This window comes from Taudactylus pleione, unplaced genomic scaffold, assembly GCF_031769625.1.
Source record: "Taudactylus pleione unplaced genomic scaffold, aTauple2 ptg000021l, whole genome shotgun sequence".
Classification (NCBI taxonomy): domain Eukaryota; kingdom Metazoa; phylum Chordata; class Amphibia; order Anura; family Myobatrachidae; genus Taudactylus; species Taudactylus pleione.
In genome coordinates, this window is record NW_028284423.1 from 8,593,453 (window position 1) to 8,615,806 (window position 22,354).

Sequence of the window (22,354 nt, forward strand, 5' to 3'; positions counted from 1 at the left end):
AGGGCAGCAGTGACTTCAGGCCATAGTGACCAACCGGTAGCCTGACCATCCTCTCCTTGAGGGACATTCTCTCCTTGATAAACATGAACAGTTACAGATCTCTCCCTTTGTTACAACTTTGGGTCTTCAACTGGCCATAAAATAATGGAAAACCATAGTAGTGTGACTCTTAATACTGCACAGGGGCTCAATCAGCGGGTATGTAGTTACGTGACTGGCAGCTGCAAGGCTGCCAGTCACAATCCTGACAGCAGTATGCCGGCTAGGAATTTATGATAGGCATCGAAATACTGACGTCTATCATAATCCCGACGCCGGGACGACGCATGCCCAAACGAGGTAAATCCGGGGAGCCCGTCCTGTTAGCCGCGGGATAGAGGGTTAGGTTTGGGCAGTTAGCGGGGTTAGCATTAGGATTAGGCACCCCCGGGAGGAGGTTAGGGTTAGGCACCCCCAGGGGGAGGTTAGGGTTAGGCACTCTGGGGGGAGGTTAAGGTTAGGCACTCTGGGGGGAGGTTAGGGTTAGGCACCACTAAGGGAGAGTTAGGGTTGGGGGGGGCAGGGGAGGTTAGCATACTTACCTGCCTCTGTTGGGATTTGAACCGGTGGCTAAACAGCCGCCGGCATTTCAATCCCATTCCAATCAGCGTTCTCCCTTATGTGCATGGTTTGTGTCTGTCTTGATGTGCCTCAAACACTGTCACTTTTGTAATGAGCCACTGAAATGACCCCTTGAAAGCATGGAAACATAAGTGGATTTGTCATTTAATTTCCATGTCCAAAGCAACAAACATACAAGGGGTTTCAGTAACCACTGAAGAGGACATACTAGTTGTTTTTAGACACAAATGGCTACTTTGGAGTCTGTTGAATGATCCAATGATGTTTACAGAGCTTTGCTTTTTGTGTCAGCCCTTTAGAGATCTGTAATTACAGTCTTGTTTGCTATCAACCTAGAGTTTGCAAGAGAGCATGTATTGTGTTTTCAGTGTTCACCCCCTTTGGCTCACATCTTATTTTCTTATATCATTCATGTGAAAATTTATATTTTTGGGAATCTTTACCACCGATCAACAAAATACTCTGTAATGGAAAATGAAAAAATAAATAAAATACTGTTATTAGTAGAATAAACTGAGACAATTGTTAATTGTAGAAATATTCGCCCCCTTTGATAAGATATTCACAAATATACCCTATAGCAATTAGTTGTTTTCAGAGGTCACGTAATTAATTGATTGAAGTTAACCTGTGTAGAATTAAAGTGTTTCCATGATTTTAAAATACATATACCCCTTCCACACACAGAGCAAAAACCTGATTTTTTGCACATGAGCGCACATCGACCCGGGTTTGTGCCGTGCTCCACAACCCTGCCCTTCATCAGGGTCGGACTGAGACCCGGCAATTTCCCGGATCTTAAGTCTGAAAGGGGAAATACCTAAAACTGTCTGTCTGTTAGTGCAAATGAGAGTTTTATCATGAAAATCGTAGAAAATTTTACATAAAGTTGAGAAAAAATTCAAAATCTCCAATAAAGGAAACAGATATAGGGGGAAATTCAATTAGCCAAGAGCTATACCCTACAGCTAATTGATTGCGCCACATGGGGAAAAGCTATTCAATTAAGTAGCCTTTTTCCTTCGTGGTAAACAGTGGATTAACGGGCACTAACCCATTGATTAAAATGCGGAATCAGTGGGTTCAACTGCACGTTAACATTCAGAATCTGGATTTTAATGCAGACTTTACCTCACAGCTCCTGAAACTGTGAGGAAAATTCCACCTCTGGGACTTAATGCGCAGGGTAAACCCCTCCAATTGAATTGGCCAGCGAGGATAATAGTGCCCCATTTAGCATTATGTCCTGTTTCAGTATTTAATAACTGTACCGCAAACACCATCTATAGATGTCGTTAGCAATAAGGTCCCCATTGCCGGCAATGGGGACCCAACAACAGCCTTTTCTGTGTTCAGCAAAACCCGTAAATTGGCATTGCTGAGACCACTCTGGGTGAAAGTGTAATTCGCATGTGCAGACTGGCCATCACGCATACACATGGCACTACAGCTCGTCGTTGGCAGCGATGGGCTGCCAGCAACAGAGTAGAGGGTTCCGCCAAGGAGGGGGACGTCGCTGGACCTCACCAGAAGGGTGAGTAATGTTAATGCCAATGGCATATTCATTTGTATCACTGTGATACTAAACAAAATATGCTGCTGGTAATACATTTTGTTGTTAAATGGGGCCCATAGTATTTTAAATACTTAAAATCTCCCAAGCAGGTATTGTTTCTAATGTGACAACAAACGCTACCATTTTTACTAGCAATTGCATTTGTGCTAAGGTCACCATAGTAAATACATTGTGACAGCATGTATTGTCCAATGACATCAAAACACTAGTAATAAATTTTTTCTAGCATTGAATAAGCGCTACACCAAAGGGTCTTAGAGTGTTTTTTTCTGTTTGATATTAGAGTAAAATTCTAAGTAAATCCCTTTTTAGTCCAAGATGTAAGAAAAGAATTGATTGGATACTTTTTAAATAAACTTTATATAACTGTTGACTGACTGATTTATAACCTATTTTAATATATATGGACATTTTTTGTAGTTTATCTTTTGTATTTGCTTGTTTAGCTTCCTTATTTATTGTTATAATTTTAAGATGTGTCTACTCATAGATTTAGAATTTCTTCATAATTTATAACCATCTTAAAACGGCAGAATGGCCATCAGTGTCCGTGGAGTCGGTGGACTGCCTTGCTTATGTTCAGTTATGCAAAGGGAACTCAGAGATCAGGCTTACACTGGGGTGAATGCATTCTCGCCACCTTTACTGCAACTTTGTGGCAGGGTAAGTTGCTGAAATAGAGACAGAAGGGTTGGGACCTGCACTAGAAGAAAACAATCTAAGTTGGCCAATTCAAAAAAGTGGTTGGCACTATGGGCCTGATTCAGACCCACTCGCGAGCGGCTGTCCGCTCGCAAGTGGGTTGATGGTGTGCACTGCGCATGCGCACGATGGAGGGAGCTCCGTCGTGCGCATGCGTGAGACGCGACGAGCGAAGGACTTTCCTTCGCGCGTTGTGTCTGATCAAAGGGGGTGTGCTGTCGATGTTGATTGACAGCACGCCCCCTTTGGTGGGCGTGCCGGGGGCGTGCCTGCCAGATGGAGGCGTTCCCAAGGGAACGCCTACCGTCAGAAGCCGGCCCCACTGACATCACTAGTGATGTCAGTGGGAGTGATTTTGGCTCTGATAGAGCCAAAATCACTCCTGGCCTTGCGGTTGAGAAACTCAACCGCAGGCTTCTGCTCGCACTGGCGATGGTCGCGATGGTCAAGACCATCGCGACCATCATCCTGCACGCTCGTATAGGCTGTGGGTGGTGACCCACAGCTATACGAGCGTCCAGGAGGACGCTCCATATTTATGGAGGTGGGCCCTGATTCAGAGCGAGCGCTCTGGTCAGAGCATCCGGCTCTGAATCAGGGCCTATATACTCAATATGTAAAATATTACAGTAGGGTATATTATATTATTATATGTAAAAGACCAACTTAATTTCAAAGCAATAGCAGTGGTTGCCTCCTAATTTTTGGTTGGTGGTGCTCCCCTGAGTCAGAACTGTATCAATAAGGAGAAGGAAGAGAAAAGAAGACTCTTTGTTGGAGGCACTGAGTGCCTCCAACAAAGAGTCTTCTTTTCTCCTCCTTAAGTTGCTGAAATGAAAGTTTTCTGGAAATGTGCTTGTTGGTGCCCTTAAAGTATGTAGGTTGGTTGAAAAAAGTCTAATTTTCACACCATTCAAAGTAACAGTCTTGTGTTCAGGTAATTATGTAGGCTCCAAAGATTAACAAACACCATGTGCCCTGCATAAGGTATGGTGGCCATTATGTACGTTTTAAAGTGAACAGGTACCTTTTTTTTTGCACATATTAACTTTGTATGCAGAACAGAACACCCCTTGTTGAGGTAATGCGTACGCCAAGTAAAATATCTGCCTTTGTGTCTAATTATTTTAGTTGCATAGCGTACAGCATGTTTGTGTTCCCGTTGAAGTGTTTGTTGAGATTAGATGTGTCTGTAACAAGGGTGCCTTGCTAAATATGCACGCTAGACACATTGCAAGATAAATGAACCTCATACCACTGTGTATTTGGGAGTCTGATGAGAAGGTTATTCATTCTTGATGGTTCCCAATTCTAAGTGTTAGCAGCATGTTACACACAATGACCAATAATAATCATAATAAAAGTCGTTTGATTACTAGGCAGATTTTTGCCAGCTGACTTGCATAATACATAACAGGATGCTCAGATGAATTGTGCTCATATGAGAGGTACTGCATGTGTTTCGAAGATTTAAAGGAAATTTATGTGCCTAATTATGTTTCTGTTTAAAGATATCCCCAGGCCATGTAGATTAGTTTGCTGTTTGATGCTGATGTAAATTTGCATAAAAATCAATATTTACTATTTTATTATTGCAATGACATTTTACATTTGCTCGCATCATTGCTTTTCAGTTCAGGGTGAGGAGGGGCAGCATATGTTAATACATGCGTTTTGGTTGCAACACAATGCTTGGTATGCCTAAATGCTGCACAAAGAGACACAGGCTGGGTTTCAAATCCAGTAAAACATTGTACGAAGATTAATAGTGATACTCATAGCTTATTTATCAAAGGGGCAAGGGGAACATTTTGTTCTGGGCCCAACAGATCATGGGGCTAGTATTAGAAGTCTTGTTATCATTGTAGCTTATGGGCGGTGGTAACTATCATTCTAATACACTATTTATCATGCCTGGGCTGCTGGGTGAGACCGACGAACACCCCCCTCCTGTAGGATAGTTAGAATGCCTTTCTTCAGCAGTCTATCTCTGCAGCATTAGGAGAATATGTATTGTGTATATGTGGCTAATGACGGCACATGGGTATAGTGATGTGACCTGGCAAGTGTTCCAGTGAAGCCTCCTAAGATGGCATTACTTTACAGCAATAAAGCCTTTAGGGGCTTGATGAATTGAGTCATTTCATCATCCCCATAGAGGCCTACGGTGATGGTGGTGAGCAGGTTTTCGTCAGAGAAATCTCTGATTTCTCAAATGTTAATCATTTGTTAAATAAGACGAATAAGTGAAAGAGCATTTCTGCTGCAAAACCAGACATTATCGCCGGATTTTAGAATCTTTACCATTTCATAATAGACCAATCAAACTTTCTAGATAAAGAGCCTGGAGAGGCACCAAGTGATTTCTTTGCCTGCTTTGTTAGGATAACAACTGATCCCCTATATCAGAGGGAATCGGTATGAAATACCGACGGCTGAATAGCCGCCGGTTCTCATACTGACGCCGGGAGCTTGAAGAAGACATATCCTTACAGGGGCACGTAAGTACCCTATCTATCCCCTCTGCCCCCCCCAATCCTTCCTTGGTGGTGCCTAACCCTAACCTCCCTGGGGTTGCCTAACCCTCCTCCCGGTGGTGCCTAACCCTAACCCCCCTCCCCGCACCCTAAACCTAACCCTCCCCAGGGGATGCCTAACCTGCCCCGGTGGTGCCTAACCCACCCGGGGGGGGGGGGGGTGCCTAACCCTAAGTCCCCCCGGGAGTGCCTAAACCTAACCCTCCCCCCCTCTTGGCGAAGAGCTAACAATTCCTGCTTACCTTAGTTCGGGATGCCGGTCGTCGGGATTTCGTCGTCGGGCTAAAGATGGGCGTCAGGATTTCAATGCCTATCTTTAGTCCCAGGTCGGCCTTCCAATGTCGGTGGTAATATAACTACATCCCCTGTCAGGTACGTGCAAAGCAGCAGCAGCCCATCTATGCAGTTAGGCTAAATTGTGCTGATTGGTGGATGGCTTTAGCCATCCAACAATGACAGCGGTGGAATGTCTCCACACACTAATTGGTGGATGGCTGGCGCTATCCACCAATCAGAGTACAGGTACCTCTTATGAAAGAGACTGCAGGGGACTCACTGAAGACAGGTTTCCGCAGGTCCGCAGGCAGGTTAGATGACGGTTGTTAAATTTGGCTTATGAAGTTTGATGAGAGACAAGGGGGTCGGATATGGGGTCTGATTTATTGTACGTATTTCTCTTTAGTGCACAGTGTACAAGAAGGTGGCCGAGGTGGTCGGCCATAGTAGCTCCACTCATGTCTTGAAACATTCCAGATTCGTAATTAGTTAAAGCACATATACTGAAACCCCACCCTGCAAATCCTGCTTTTGCCTCAGAAAGCTTTGGCATGTTCGGAGGTTTTACCGCATTTTTAACGTTGATACATCCCACCTATGACGATCTGTCCAGTTTACCCCTGCTCTCTCTGTGCATTATGGGTCAGATCACCCATTATTATGAAGTTTGATATTGTTGAATTTTTGGAGCATATGCATAACAGATTCTGATGAAACTTGGTTAACTTAGGAGAAAGCTTCTTCCCTTCAAAATTAAAGTCATAAATCTATTTTTGTTATATAATATTATATTCATGTTCTTTTTGATGTACATGAAATGCAATGCCATAGTCTTGCAGTGTAAATACAGAGTATCCAGCAGAGGTTTAGGTTACAAGCAAATAATTCAGTAATCATTCCTTGTTGTGAATGTTTATAAGCACACATTGTCTTGTAGTTAAATGCTTACTCCTTGATGGCAGCTATACTGGTGCCTGCCTGTTGTTCTTTGGTGGGAAACAATGTTATAAAAATCACAAAAGTGAGATATGACTTAATATATTTATATGACTAATTTTTGTTTTTTAAGTCAGCCACCATTGTTTTATTTTGGTCTCTGTGGCTCCTACTATCCAGTGTATAAAAATGTATTTAAATGTTGTAAATAAATGCCCCTGTACATGAATTATTCAACAGAACATTTGGAAACCTCAGAATCTTTGTTGTGAGGTTAACTGAGGACACATTGACCTGTCAAGGAGAATATGCAATCAGTAAACATTTCCAAAGGTGACAAGTATTATTATGCTTTGTCACAAAAAGTGAGATTTGTGTATCTCTGCTGAGCTGTCAAGATAATGATAACTACGCATAGACACACAAGAAAATGTCTATAGCTCTCTATGTCTGTCTGTCTGTCTATCATCTATCTATTTAATCTATGTGTTTTTCTATCTATCTTTATAGCCACGCAGACCGATCTTGCTTCTCTACCCAAGTCACACCTGCCTAATACTAGCCATAGACAATGGTCCACACAATACGATGAAACTGATGAGGTTCCGAGAGACTGAATAATAATGGTCATGCCTCCATACACTGCATGATGTATGGGCATCGGCTGAATAATGGTTGGGACGATTGGACATGTCTGAAAATCAAATGATCCCGACCATTTTTCAGCTGTTTTCAGGAACTGAACAATTGTCAGTCATGGTCATACACTGATGATAATCATTCAGAGCTATCGTTCACAGGCCGCATCAGACGATTATCATTCAGTGTATGGCCATCTTAATACTAGTGATAAGGATTGTCAATCAGTCACTCAGATTACTAATACATCTTTCTGCTTCTGTATGATATTGGGTTTACAGGGGTTCAGCAAACAGATTATGGTTGATGCAGAGTTTAGTCACAGAATGGGAGAAAATTGAGCCCCACCATAAAAAAGGCGCACACATATTTCACATTGCTATGTAGTCACTATATACATATTCAGTAAAGTTGGTCTGAATGTTGACATGTTCAATTAGGTTTAGGTGTATGTGCAAAATCCCAATGTCGACATGTTGTCGACAAGCATAGTATAGTCATTATGTCATTGTCGACGTGAAAGTCAACATGTTGCATGTCGACATTCTGAACATGTCAATCTTGTGTACCACCTCCATCACCTCTTGTCTAGCTCCGTACCAGCAGCATGTCCGCCTGATTTATGAGACATCCTCATCCTCAGTACATGTTTGCACCCGTCCTGTAGAAGATGCAATAGATACACCTCTGAACAGGCGTACAGGCATGTTCCTGCAGGTCTGCGTGGCCCGTCTACACCCATTATTTCCACATATTCCCCTCCCCTCTTATTGATTGATTAATACATGTATCTTTCTGGCTCTCCTCACCTATATTCAGCTGTGTCTTTATGTAATATCTGGAAGCAGAGCTTATTTTTGTTGCTTTCAATTATTATTATTTTTACTGCTCCAGCAGATTCCATGTCTTTTACCATTGGGACCATAGATATGTGACAAGCTGCTCTCTATATATCTATATCCAAGTAAATAATTCTGCTTCATAACATATTCATCACTGATCATGTAATATTGGCTCTATGTGTTGCGCTACACTGTATTGTATATGTCATTATAGTTTTGCATAATTTCTTTCTAATATCCTCAATGTATTGCCACATATAATGTATTTGGCTGTAGGGGGGAAAAAAGCAGTTTTCACTTTATTTCTGTATTCAATGAACAGGTAAAACCTACTGGTTATAACTTACATGATCTCATCACATAAATGGGCATAATTACAAAATGTGTATTTAGTAAATATGGTGAAATTGTAATTTGTAGTGTAAATAATGTTGTTAATACAATGGTTGCTTAACACAATGCTCATATTGTTTGTCTTTATATTTTATCTGTATGTAAAAGCTCCGGAAGAAGAAGGAGGGAAGCCTTTCCAATGCCCCATCTGTGGATTAGTGATTAAACGGAAGAGCTATTGGAAAAGGCACATGGTGATTCACACAGGTTTAAAAAGCCATCAGTGTCCACTGTGTCCATTCCGTTGTGCCCGCAAGGACAATCTGAAATCACACATGAAGGTAAAATGTACATTGTGGTACACGTACATGGAAAGCTAAAAATGGCTTTGTGCTCAAAATACAAAATAACTTTGATATAAAGTTACAAGTGCACAATGACTGCCTTGCGGCTGTGAAAGGTTTTCCCATCTATTTATCATACCTTGTTATTACTGATAGATGCTTCACATTGTTACAATTGTTTACTCCCGGCTTGTCTACACTGACATCAGGTTGCGCATTAACCTGGTTACAACAAGCCGAGCTCTTTTTTCTCAGTTTGTTTTATGTTCTTTTTCATTGTACTATAATGCCAAATACATGTCCATTGTTTACATTTCTTACCCAATCAGTCAGAGAAGAGTATATTGCAAAACCTCACTTTGTATTGTAGTTGCCACTTTTGAGAAAAAGAACAATTTGTCTTTGCTGTTTGATATGTTACAATCGTTTGTAAATATGGGGCACATGAAAGCTATAAGATGATGCTATCTAGTCCAGTACAACATATCATTATTTTCATAGCCAAATATAGTTTTATCACTATGGGCTCTATTTATTAACATTATTTTTACTAAAATAAAGTGAAAAAGGGTGTTTTCACACCCTTTTCACATTATTTTAGTTTCACCTGTAGTTACTATAGGGCAATTGGAGTAGAATTATTAAAATTCTACTCCAACCCCTAATTATCACTTATTTTTAGTAAAGCAGATCGCATTTCCCATAATTGTAATGGGAAATGTGATCCGACCATAGTTACTAAAAATAAATTGTAAAAAAATACCGGGGAAAGCCCTGTGATAACAACGCCACCTGGAGGTGGCGTTATCCAGGGTCTCCCCTGGTTACCGGGCTCCCACTCTGCTCTAACGGGGAGAGCAGAGGCGGGAGTCGGTCCCAGTAATCAGCTGTGTGGTCTAAATAGACCGCAAGCTGATTACTGTAAAAAAAAAAAAATGAAACATTTTTTTTTTACTTACCTGAATCCAGGGACCGGTGATCGGGCCTCCGGTGATGGCTCCTCTCCAGTCAGCTGGTCTCCCACAGTGCACTGCTGCCCGGTCATCAGGTGATCGGGTCCCAGTGCAGTATGGGAGATCACCTGATCGGGAAGCCCGGAGAAGATCACCAGAGGCCAGGAGGATGCAGGTAAGTGTAATGAAGGGGGGGGGGAGGGGGGTTCCGCGATCGCGGGACTTAGCGCCAGGGGCGGGGCTTAGCGTCGGTGGGGGGGTAGCAGCGACGGTGGGTCAGCGCATGCGCGGGCTCTTAGTCGCGGTATTTTTTCGGAAAATACCGCGACTAGAGTGCGGATGGGATCCGCAGGGACAGAGCTTTATCGCAAGCTCTGTCCCTGCAAGGGATTTATAGTAAATCCCTGTGATATTGCCTGAATTCGCAATGCGAATTCACTCGGTAATATCACACTACAATCCGCATTCAATATGCGGATTGTAGTAAATAGAGCCCTATGTGTATGAGGAGCCTAAATTGTCCTGAGTAGATGGTCTCTTTAACTATCAATCTTTGATAGATCGTACTGTACAAGTCATTCAGTTAAAATTATTTTACAATGTTGCATGTGTGGGCAGTGATGCTCTCCCTCCTTTTATAATGTATTTATAAATATATTACATGTAGAACAACAGTGATCCAGCACTCAAAATGGTAATGTGATCATACTACTTCCGGTGCCCTCCTGTACAGGGAACGGCGTCCCCACTATACATGTCCACAAGAGGCAGCACTCGGAGTCGTTGTAGTAGATGAAACAAGTGCTGAATTAAACAGTCATCGGCACTATACATCAACGTTTCAGGGCCACATGCCCCGAAAAATATATTTTCCAATAAACTGTTATAATGTTCTGTTCTAAATGTAATTAGTAAGAGTACAGAAAAAAAAACAATTTCCAGATGAGCTAAAAATCAAATTAATCTATAGGGAAAGCTATAGAATCTTGTACACACCTTAAATAGATAACAGCACTTAAGTGCACAACCTGACTCGAAAGTTGCATGTGTGTATTGTACCTCCGTTGTGGCTGATGACACAACCCTGGTCGATGCTTCCCATTCATTATAAGGGATCAGTCGCTCCAGGCATCAAGAAAGGGGGTGGAAACCTGCGCACTGAGATAGAATGTGGATCTATGGATCTATGGCGAGCTGCAATATACAAATGATAGCTGACTATCGTAAATGATTAGAAGAAAAAGAATATATGCGCTCAGCTATAGTTCACCATGCTTAAGTGCGGAATGTTACATTGGGACCTAAAGGATATAATCAATATTCTAAATGTGCTTCTAAGTGACAGGATGGGATATATACAAATGAATAGAATGTAATAAAAGAAAAAACACTTTACTGATATGAAAAACGCAAAACACATATATGAAAGCAGTGTTTGAAAGAACATAAACACATGCATACAATGAATGCAATATCAAAATGGCATAGTAATATCGGGTCTGCCAGGAGAACCCCCAACACAGAATAGATGCTAACAAGCAAATAATGATAATCCAAAGTATCATAGACTACTAAGTGTTCTACTGAGTCTAGTACATGAAAATGTTCAACCAAGTAGAAGTGAGTGTGAAGGAAAAAGCTGGCTTGTACTGATAGTAAATAGCAGCGTCCCGCTAGGGTACAATGTACATACAGTGCTGCTGGCCCAGGGCGATCTTCCCGTGGAAGGCAGTACGGGTATGCGGCGATGGACGGTGGAACTCCACACAAGCTGCTAACTTCTGGTGCTCTAGCCGACTTCTGAAGTGCCAGAAGTCATGGGATAGCAGTATGTAAGGTAATGGTAGGTGGCGTCACATCTTGGAAATGCCCAGACAGGCATAAGTTGCAATCTGACATCTCATGGATCTGTTTGAACACCGGCTAGGTCGCACATGGTGATGTGATTTATCTGAAGTTGTGCAGACATTCAACATTTTTCGATCTACAGTGTCACGTGTGTACTGGGAATACCTAATGGAAGGCATTACGACCCACCGTGGACAGCGTAATGGCCGACCATGGGTGCTTAATGATCGTGACCAGTGGTATCTGGACAGAATTGTCCGTGGTAACAGACAAGCAACATTGGCTCAAATTGCATCCTCATTCAATGAAGGAGGTACCAGACGCATTTCCAGCAGGTCAGTGCAGCGTTCTTTAGCTTCCATGGGATATGGGAGCAAAAGCCCACAGGGTGCCCCTGTTACCACTACGACACCAGATACAGCACCTCACCTGGGCTTGTGATGTTGCTAATTGGCCCCTGGAGGACTGGAAACATGTGGGGTGGTCTGATGAGTCATGGCTCCAGTTGTTATGGGCTGATAATAGGGTTCAGGGGTGATGCAGACCCATGAAGCCATGGACCCCAGTTGTCAACAAGACACCGTGCAGGCTCGTGTTGACTCCATAATAGTGTGGGGTGTGTTCACGTGGCATGGGTTGGGTCAGGTGGTCCATTTGAACATGTCATTGACTGGTAACCACTACTTTGCATTGCTTGATGAAAATTTGCAGCCCATCATGGACTTCATGAACCCCCACAAGTTGTCCAGAATTGGTTGGAGGAACATTGTGAAGAGTTCCGACGAATGGTGTGGTCATGACGTTCGCCCAATATGAACCCAATTGTGAATTTAAGAGATGTTGTAGAGAGGTCCATTCGCACCCAAATCCTCCACTACAAATATCAGGGAGCTGTGGGAAGCTATCCAGATGGCTTGGGTCGACATCTCTCCAATCTTATGTCGAGTTGCTGCACCTCGCTGGAATGGGGGGGGGGATTTTACTCAATAAAAGGCATCTATCCCATGACTTTTGGCACTTCAGTGTATGTAGCTTGTTATGTAGCACTGAATCAGAACTTTGTAATTAATGTTGGCAGGTATGCATTAACACATAGCTGACTTTTCTCATTCTACTTTGATGGGCTGGAATTTTTAAGAAAAGTTCTCTGCTTTCTAAATTGCTTTGTAGTAATTAGTCCTTTTGAACCATTGTGACTGTGAGTTTCTTCTATTTGGTGACTTCAAAAACCATGTCATTAATTGTTGCCTCCACCGTCAGGTCCATCAGCATCAGGACAGAGGGGAGACCTTCCAGTGTCAGCTCTGCCCTTTCACCTCTTCTCGCCATTTCAGCCTGAAACTGCACATGCGCTGCCATCAGCACTTCCTTCGGGCCGAAGCCAAGGTGAAAGAAGAACCCAATGATATTGACATTAAAGAATCCCCTTTTAATAATTCCTTGGGAAGCCTTGATGAGGGGAGTGCTTCACCTGCACACAGCTCTCTGCTTCCAGAAACCTTAAGCCAGATCAGTTCGGTTGCTATCAAAGAGGAGCCTAAAGACAATGACTGCCCCTCCATGACGCACTTTACCGACAGACCTAACAGTAACAGCAGCATGAAGCTAAAAGACGCGTTGGACTTTGTTACATGTCCGTCATCTCTTTTCAGTCAGGATATCTCGGTCAAGATGGCTTCAGATTTTCTGATGAAATTGTCAGGTATGTCACGTCATTTCCTTTGAGTGTTTATGAAAATAACCATTACTTAAGCTAGTTCTAGACTGGTAAAGATTGACTGCTCTTATGCTGTTGAGGGCCTGAAAACCTGAAGGCTTAGCTAACAATACATTGTATAATTTCTGATTGTGTAATTTCCTGATTAGGTATATGCAATTGTGTGTGATGAATGCAAGTCAGCCATAATTGCTACCTTATTGCATGCACCCATCCCTTATCTGTATGCATAGGTTTATAGTCACAAATCCTCTTCAGGGCACATTTACACCAGCAGATTTTGTGTAAGTAAACGCATGGAAACATTTACATTTCGTGACTCTGCAAAGAACTCGGCTAGTGTTCATTCTAGCACCCTGCACATGTTATAGCCTCTGTAGTTCCTCTTTCCTGCCTGGGGTGTCGCTCTTTGGTGCTTCTAGCACACTCTGGTCTGTATCTCAGCAGTTTGTCGCATTAGCTGAGTGTGCTAGAAGATCCAGAGCGTAGAGTTACACCCAAGTCAGGAAAGAGGAACTGCACGAGTTGTGACAGGTGCAGTGTGGTAGAATGAACACTACTATGTGAGAACACCCTTCTACAGGCTGGTTATGCATCTTTAATCACAAGTGTAGATGTACTTGGTTATGCATGGCTCTGAGTCACGGGGAGTGTAAAACCATGCACAATACGTTCTTCTAACAGGCATAGATACGTTCAACTCCGCATCAGCCCCATTATGTGTAGGTCATTGGAGAAACATATATGTACAAGGATCTTACAAATATTCACTCATCAAAAAAACAGTCACTGTACTGGTTGGCATTTAATGTTCATAAAAAACAGGCAAGATGGTGAGCTATGAGATAACTGCGAGGATGGCCTGTAGAAAAAAAAAGTGTGTGTTTTTAAAAACAGAGCGGCAAAAATAGGGTATCAATGATTTTTAGGCTGATGGCACCATCATTTGTCAGAATGAACATTATATGTGCGGAACATTTAGACATAAGCACCATCAGATGGTTCTATGTATTAAGCCTTGGAGAGAGATAAAGTAGATAGAGATAAGGTGCCAGCCAATCAGCTCCTAACTGCCATCTCACAGGCTGTGTGAAAAATGACAGGAGCTGATTGGTTGGTACTTTATCTCCATCCACTTTATCTCCTTCCTTCCTTCCTCCCTCCCTCCCTCCCGGCCTGATTCAGACCCGCTCGCTAGCAAGTGGTCGCTCTTTGCAGACAATGTTCGCTAATGTGCACACGCGTGTAGTTCGCAGTGCGCATGCGCAAAATAGTACGAGTGATCGGATTTTGCTCGCTCGCCCTGCAAGACAGCCCAGTGGAATGAGTGACAGTAGAGGCCGTTTGTGGGTGGTAACAGGGGCAGGGCAGTAGTAACGGGGGAGTGGAGTTGCGGACGCCGGCGTGCCAGAGTGTTTTCACACCGCTTCTAGGGTGTGCATAATTAACAGGCAGTGTCATAGTACACTTCACCTAGTTGAAAAATACTCTGAAGTGCTTGCAGTACTTGCGGTAGGGTACAGTCAACCGCAAGCGCTGCGGTCAGATCCGATGTAAATCGATGTACCGATGGTTGAATATACTTCCTGGAGATGACATATGCTAGTGGGCGGCTAAAGACAGGCTGGTGGGCGTCTATAAACACAAAGTGATCGCTCACCAAGACATAGTGGGCGTGCTTATGCCTTGCCGAGCGAGTGCCTGCCTTGACGTCACTTAGCAAACTTTCCATTCGCTAGGAGCGAGCGGCCGCATCTAGCGAGCAGGTCTGAATCAGGTCCTTAGTACATAGACCCCATAGAAATGCTAACAAAAATGATATTCCATCTCTGTCAAGGTCCAGTTATGGGAAGGGACTCAATCATTAGGTTAAAAACCATGGAAAAACCTTTATTTCAGGAAGAGCTTAGAAATCTAGTGTTAGAGGTTGTATGGTTGGGCAGTTCTTCCACTTGAAGGTTGGTATTTGTTGTAGACATGCATGAATAGGCTTTGCACCTTTGGTGATTGACAGCTCCAGAAGGGAAGTCTGCACTAATATTTTTTTGTGTTTACTTTTTATTGCAAAAAGTATGGGAGCTTGGTAACTGGTAACACTTCCTTCATTAGCAATTACTTCATGCACCAATTGGTTTTCTAATTTTACTCTGCGATTTGGTGCACGTTAGTGCATGTGAATGGATTTGGACATAAAAACCATTACAATAACTTACAGTGTGCATATTTATTTTCAAATTGCAGTGCACTATGGGGCGCTATATCTCATGGTTTCTTGTCCTATTGCATGATAACACTGTTAAAAAGTCGCTCAAAAAGAGTATACATACACATTTCCACAAATGCTTTTCAAATCCATACATCAAACCGATGAGGGTTATATCCATTTTTACTTAGGTTTTCACATGCACTTAATAAAAAATGGTTGGAAATCTCTATTGACAAAGTCTAAGGATTAAATTCAATTAGCCGCAAATTTCGCATTGCGAAGTCACGCATTCATTTTACACACACATCGCAGGATAGTTTTGTATCTTGCAATTCAATTAGAAAGTCAAGTTGCAGGCATCACCTTAACTCTGGTGTGCCAGCTAGGTAAGGTGCATGAAAGAGTGGGGAGATAAAATAAGATAGCAGGACAGTGTAGAACGCTGTTAGCTGCATAAGTTAACATGTTAATTTAACGGACATTAAAAAGGGGCTTGGGTGAAAAAGGGTCTGGAATTGAATAGCCCCAGGTGCTAAAGCACAAGCCTACCACCCTTTTACCCCCGTTAACTTAATGGGGCCAATTGAATTTGGCACTTAGTCCATACATACCTACTCTCCCGAAACATGCGGGATGCTCCCAATTTTTCGGGTAACCCCCCGAACCCCTGGTAGAGTAGGCAATTCTCCCGCATTCCTGCCCACTTCCTAGTGAAGTGGGCAGAATAGGGAGAATTGCTACGGCGATCGGTGGTTCCCGTCTAGGAGGCAGGGCTTAATGATGTGATTCTGCGAGAATCGCGTCATTTGGCTCCACCACTATTTAAATCTGCACGAATAGAGGCAATTTCCCATGAGGGGGCAAGGCTTAATGACGCAGACCATCATATCCCGCCCCTATTGTCACCCAGCTGCTTATCCTACCCGGACTTCTCCCGGGGAGGAGAAAAAAATAGTCGGCAAGTATGCCTTAGTGTAGTGGTGCAAACTAAAACCCGTGATTACTTCCATTGAAACTCGAGTTAATGCAGATTTCTAATTGAATTGGAAACATCTCAGACACCGATTTTTAGCTGCGTGACACAGTTTGCGGCTTATTTGACTTTGCACCTAAGTCTAGCAAAAAAAGAAAATGGGGCTTGTCCCTCTTAAAAAGACCAAACCCAAGCAGTAAAACCAGAAGCTCTGCAAACTCAGATTGATAGGCAGGGCCAGATTAAGGACCACATGGGACTGGGGCTGAAAATGTTTAAGGGCCTATTATGAGAAACATAGGAGGTGTGCCCAGTGCTGTGTGGGTGTGTACACCTTTATACACATTGGGCCAAATTCAATTCAGTGCAATGTTGAATAGCCGTGGGAGGGAGCTCCCGCAGCTATTCAATTAAACGCACTGTTAGTATTGTCGGGAATGGGTTAAGTCTGAGAATGTTGGTTATCTCGACTTAACCTGGATGTTAAGGCACGGTAACCTGCATTCTCTGACTAAAGTGCTGAGAGCGCGGCTGTTAGCTCCGTGATAAGCCTGCAAACAGCTACACACGGGGCTCTTTTGTTGGAATTCCTTTAGCCGCCCAAACAGAGCGGTTTATTGAATAGCTGTGGGAGCTTCCTCCCGGGGCTATTCATCATCGCACTGAATTGAATTCGGCCCTATCAGCCCAAATGCCTCCCTAAATAAGAAATAGTAGAAAAATAGCATTATTTTATTAGCAAAAATAGAAATACAATTGTAATACATATAATTTGTGGTCAGCTGCTGACTGGTCATCGTCATGCTGTCATGATTATGGGCCTATTTTTATGGTGGAGGCCTGGTGCTGTAGCTCAATCCGTCCTCATTGTTATTTTGGCCCTGTTAATAGTAATGATTGAAAAACCAAATGTCTGTACATCCCTAGTGATACTATTTTAAATATATGTATAAGATATCTGTGTGTTGCACTATGAATGTGTTATGCCTAAGGTCACATAAGAAAGTGCCTTGTGTTTGAAATGCTAAAGGGAAGCCCAGGGCACGACAGTAAAATTACTAATTGGATTACAATTGCTGTGTGTGATATGGCTGCTCTCACACTCCTACAAGCTGCCCCACAGCATGTGCCACTGTGTGCTTATACATGTTCCCAAGGGAATGATATATAATGCTGGTGCACAGTTTCATATTCTCAGCAGTGGATTCTCATTTTACATTGCCACCATTAGAAATCTATGCCGTCCAGCAAATAGCATTGGGCTGTAAATTATACTGCAGGTCAATAGCTCAGCCTGATCAAGCCTTATTGCAGTACATATGCAGTTCTGTGAATCATGCCATACTATAACATATGTATGTTTTTTTGCTACTACTGTTTATATAATTAACAGGTTTTTTGAGAAAAAAAAGCTTTAAGCCACCCATACACGGTGCGATTTGTACCTTGCGCCGCAACGGAAGATCCGACGGCCATCATATTGGGCGGTTCCCACACACGGTGCGATCGGGTGGCCAACCGCCCAATATGCCAGCACCCCCCTCCCCCGCCCGCATGTCGCTGCATTGGATCGCACATCGCAACCCCAGATCAACTGAACCTGCAGTAAGATCTGGAGATGCGATATACGGTTGCGTGCACTATCTGATATCATGCCCATACATGGTGCGATATCGCACCAATCCGTCGGATCGGCTGCTTTACCGCACCGTGTATGGGCACCTTTATTCTCGTGAATCTGGTCAGACCAGTAGCCTTTCTTCTACATTCCTGCAGTATTCTCTAGCTATTGTTTGTAACCTCGTTGCTTGCCACAGTATAGGATTATTTTCAGCCAGGGCTTCTTCCTTGAACCCTCCCATTAAAAACTACTTTGTAGCTTGAAGAATGTTGACCTGTGTGTGGATCAGTGCCAACAAATTTTACTTCAATCTATTTTTAATTCAGAATCTGCGGCAACAGAATGTTAAACATTTATTGGGGGTATTGCGATCAATAGAATTATTTCAGATACAAGCCAGCAATGAAGGCTACAGCAGACATGCCAACATTGCAAGATTGTAGTGAGAGACAAATCTCTTAGTGGGTGAAGTTTATACGGTGTGCCACTGTAAAAATGTGTGTGATTTAATTTGCTTTAGATTTCAAGAAAATAAGATGATTGGTACAGAATAGCGCTCTTCTCTGATGGATGATTATTATTCACAATCAAGTATAGTTTTAGTTGCTTTAGGGTGTTGGTTATGGTCGATGTACAGTGTATAGTATAATACAGAACCCAGTCCCTGCTGCACCAGACCTTCCTACATGACTTCTTCCACCAGATACAACATTCTCTGCTCCTGAGCTTCCCATTAATCTACAGTATAATTACAGTGCAGTGCTGAATATAAAATACCACCACTAGTGATAAAACCAGGGGCGCTGAGAGGGGAAGGGGGTGTTTGCTGATTACACAGGCCCCGGCCTGTTGGAGGGGCCCAGGCCAGCTGCTGACTGGCCGCAGATCAGCGCATATTATCTCTAATTTTTTTTTTTGAGGGGGCGTGGCCACACTTCCCCGACACAGTCATGCCACGGTCATGTCAACCTAAAATACCATGCCTGGTATGTTAGGTCAACATGCATCAGATCAACATGAGAATGTTGACGTGGTCGCAGTGTTGGCCTGCAGCATGTCCACCTGTTAGCATGTCGATATAACGTTCCTGGTGGCCTATCGGTCACTTACCTGATGCCGATAACTGCATAGGCACCAGTGCAGCTTCTGGGTCCCGTGGTCATGTGACCGTCCTTTCTGGAGCAGACCTCTGAGGGAACAGCAGTTTTGGTGATTTCAATTCTAACCCTATCCTTAGTGCCTAACTCTAAGCCTCGCGGCGGCACCTAGCCCTAGCCGTCGGCATTCTGAGAATGTCAACATTTCACAAGTCTCTATTGTGAACATGTTGACATTCTGAGGATGTCGATATGGTGCCTGTCGACATGGCATGACTATCGACATAAATACCAACATGGTAACTGTCGACAATGTGACTGGATCCCTAAAATACCCCCATTGTGTTTAAAATAGCACCTCTGTTTCTGTACCTGTATATAAATACCACTGTATATAAATTACCACCATGGTATAACATGGGGGGTGGGGTGGTGGGTGATCAGTGCAACCTATCATATAAGAAATGTACTTTGTTGACAGTGTTGCTTTATTTATTGCATGAAATGTGGTCATTGGCTAATTTCTCAACAGTTGTTTTTGTTACTATATTGTCCATGCTTTCCATTACAAGATTTCTAAATACATGTACACAAGACAGATAGCCATATAAAAATGATGGTATACAACAGATCTTATGTAGCTTCATAGTAACACTGTGGGCTGCACAAACTCTCTCTCTCTCTCTCTCTCTCTCTCTCTCTATATATATATATATATATATATATATATATACACACACAATACTGATGCACTGTACACATCTTTTTCCTATCAGATAAGGTTTCTTCTAAACTGGAATAATGACCTGTGACTCTGGTTGACTGTGTTCCTAATAGCCTGGCAGTAAATGGACTTTTTGTTGCAGTACTTAAATAAAGCCTAATGTATAAATATAAAACGTAAAAGCTTGTACAGAGGTTATACACCAAATTAGTCGTCATAAAATGTAATAACCGCTCTGCTACTTTAATCATATGATTGTCGCTAGACAAAGGCTAGCTAGCTAGGAACGGTTCACTAAAACTTTGTTAAGTTACTGATACGCAATTATGAAAGCTACCATACTGTGGATAATAGTCTTTCCCTGCTCTAAGCTAAATGATTGTGCAGCTATATAATATCTCTCTATCTCTCTTACATTTACCCTTTGACAAATTGTATTCTAGCAAATTACTAAAATTATAAGTTGCCAGTGTTAAGTCGGCAAAGCAGCAGAGTAGCAATGAAGTTGCATTTAGAGTTTTAAAATAAAACTAATTTGGTGTTTTTTTGTCCCTTTGATGATGGCAAATACCATTAAAACCTCTTGAGATTGACAGTGCTCCTATACGGATGGTAATTGACTACTGGAAAATACAAGCTGCATTACTAAATGTCATAGCCAAATGACTTGTACTTGAAAATATTATAGCCTATTGTTCTCTGTATATTTTTGTAATGCCTTACACTGTGTTACTGGAAGAGCTTTGTGTTCTCCTGTCCCTTGCTCCTTGCTCCTTAGAGAGTGTGGAGCTTTTGACCTTTGAATGCAGACGGGAAAGAGAATTTAGTGGTTATAAAGATCACATTTTCAATAGAGGAGGAAAAAAAAATCAAAGAAAAGGAGGTGACTATAGATGATGAACTATGATTAGATACCGCCCTAAATCATTTGACATTTTCTGCAGGAAAAGCTACTTTGGTAGGACCTGGGCATGCAAGAGTATTGTCTATGTACATATATAGTATTTGTTTAGCGTAGTGTCATTTTAGACGTACATATTTTCGGAAACCTTAATTTATTTTTTCTTTTAAATCCATAACTTATTATTTTAGCATAATTATTTCTCACTACCGTCATTTCTAATAGAACATATTGCATTCTGGTGGTTAGCCATAGGCATGCTATACTAGGGCGTCAGAACTTTCTGCTAAATGATGCCTGTTTGATGCACTTTTAACAAATTGGTGCCGATTCACCTAGCTGCGAGATTTTACTACCGTACTAACCCGTTATGTGCGCAGTCGCACACCTCGTGAATCTACCCTTGATGAGCAATAGACCAGGCACAAATCAGTATATAATAAGCAAATGAAAGCCAGTGTAGAACCAGGTGACAGGGTATCTTTCATTATTTTCTTTAGCTGATTGGAGTAGTTGTTAAATACTAGACCAAGAATAATTACAAAAAATTACATTTAGTGTATTAAAATTAAAAGTTAAATAAGTTATTTACTAGTAATGATCTCCTCTGTGATACTACTGGTTTGCTTGTTTCATACATACAGCAGTTATAATGAAGTTCCTTTATGAACAAATGGAGGGAAGAGAAGAGCATTGGTGGCCATTGTAGCCTTCGGCAGACAAGTATCATTCAGAGATCATTGGTCCTGATGCAGAGATGTATGCTAATGCAGCCGCAGCTGAAAATGTTGTGGCCCCTGGGAGATGTACTGAGACGCCCACCTGCGGCTTTGCAAATCCAAGCATGTGTACAAAGATACATCATTGGTCGCAGATCATTCGATTATTGCAGTCCTGTGTACTGTAAGCCTATGGTCCCGCAGAATGGCCACAGGAACCATATTCCTTGTATGCGGGATGGACACACCGCCGAACAGTAGCAACATGTCTGTGTTCTTTGGCGCCACTCCCCGTTACCTGACCCTAATGTCCAAAGAGCCAAAAACGCAGCTGCTTTGTGTACGGGATGCAGTTAGGAAGCAGACGATTGAAATGCCGACTGCCGGCTTCCTGACTGTCTAATCCCGGCAAGGTACTAACGACAGGCGCCTGTCATTAGACCTACCCCGGGAGCCCGACGCCCGGCATACCAAACGGAGGCAAGCCGGGCATGGACAGCCTCTGAGGGGGGGAGAGGGTTAGGTTTTAGGGCTCCCGGGGGGACTTAGGGTTAGGCACCCCCCGGGAGGGTTAGGTTCAGGCTAGGGGAAGCGGGGATAGGGTTAGGCACCCCCGGTGAGAGGTTAGGGTTTGGCACCCCCCCAGGAGACTTAGGGTTAGGCTGCGGGGAAGGGGGGGTTAGGTTTAGGCACTTAGATGGGGGTTAAGGTTAGGCACTTGGGGGGGAGGTGGTTAGGGTTAGGCACCCCTAAGGGAGGGTTAGGGTAAGGAGTAAGGTTAGCGATACC

General features: G+C 42.8%; 1 protein-coding gene across 2 annotated transcripts in view; it reads left to right on the plus strand.

The window, feature by feature from the left end:
• The window catches only part of ZNF827 (zinc finger protein 827), a 221,367-nt gene that overhangs the window by 99,388 nt on the left and 99,625 nt on the right, over positions 1-22,354 (plus strand). For both annotated transcript variants that reach the window (XM_088448431.1, XM_088448432.1), the window contains exons 3-4: positions 8,631-8,803; positions 12,868-13,309. In XM_088448431.1, the coding sequence (XP_088304557.1) occupies positions 8,631-8,803; positions 12,868-13,309 (615 nt within the window). The remainder of the gene's footprint in view (positions 1-8,630; positions 8,804-12,867; positions 13,310-22,354) is intronic.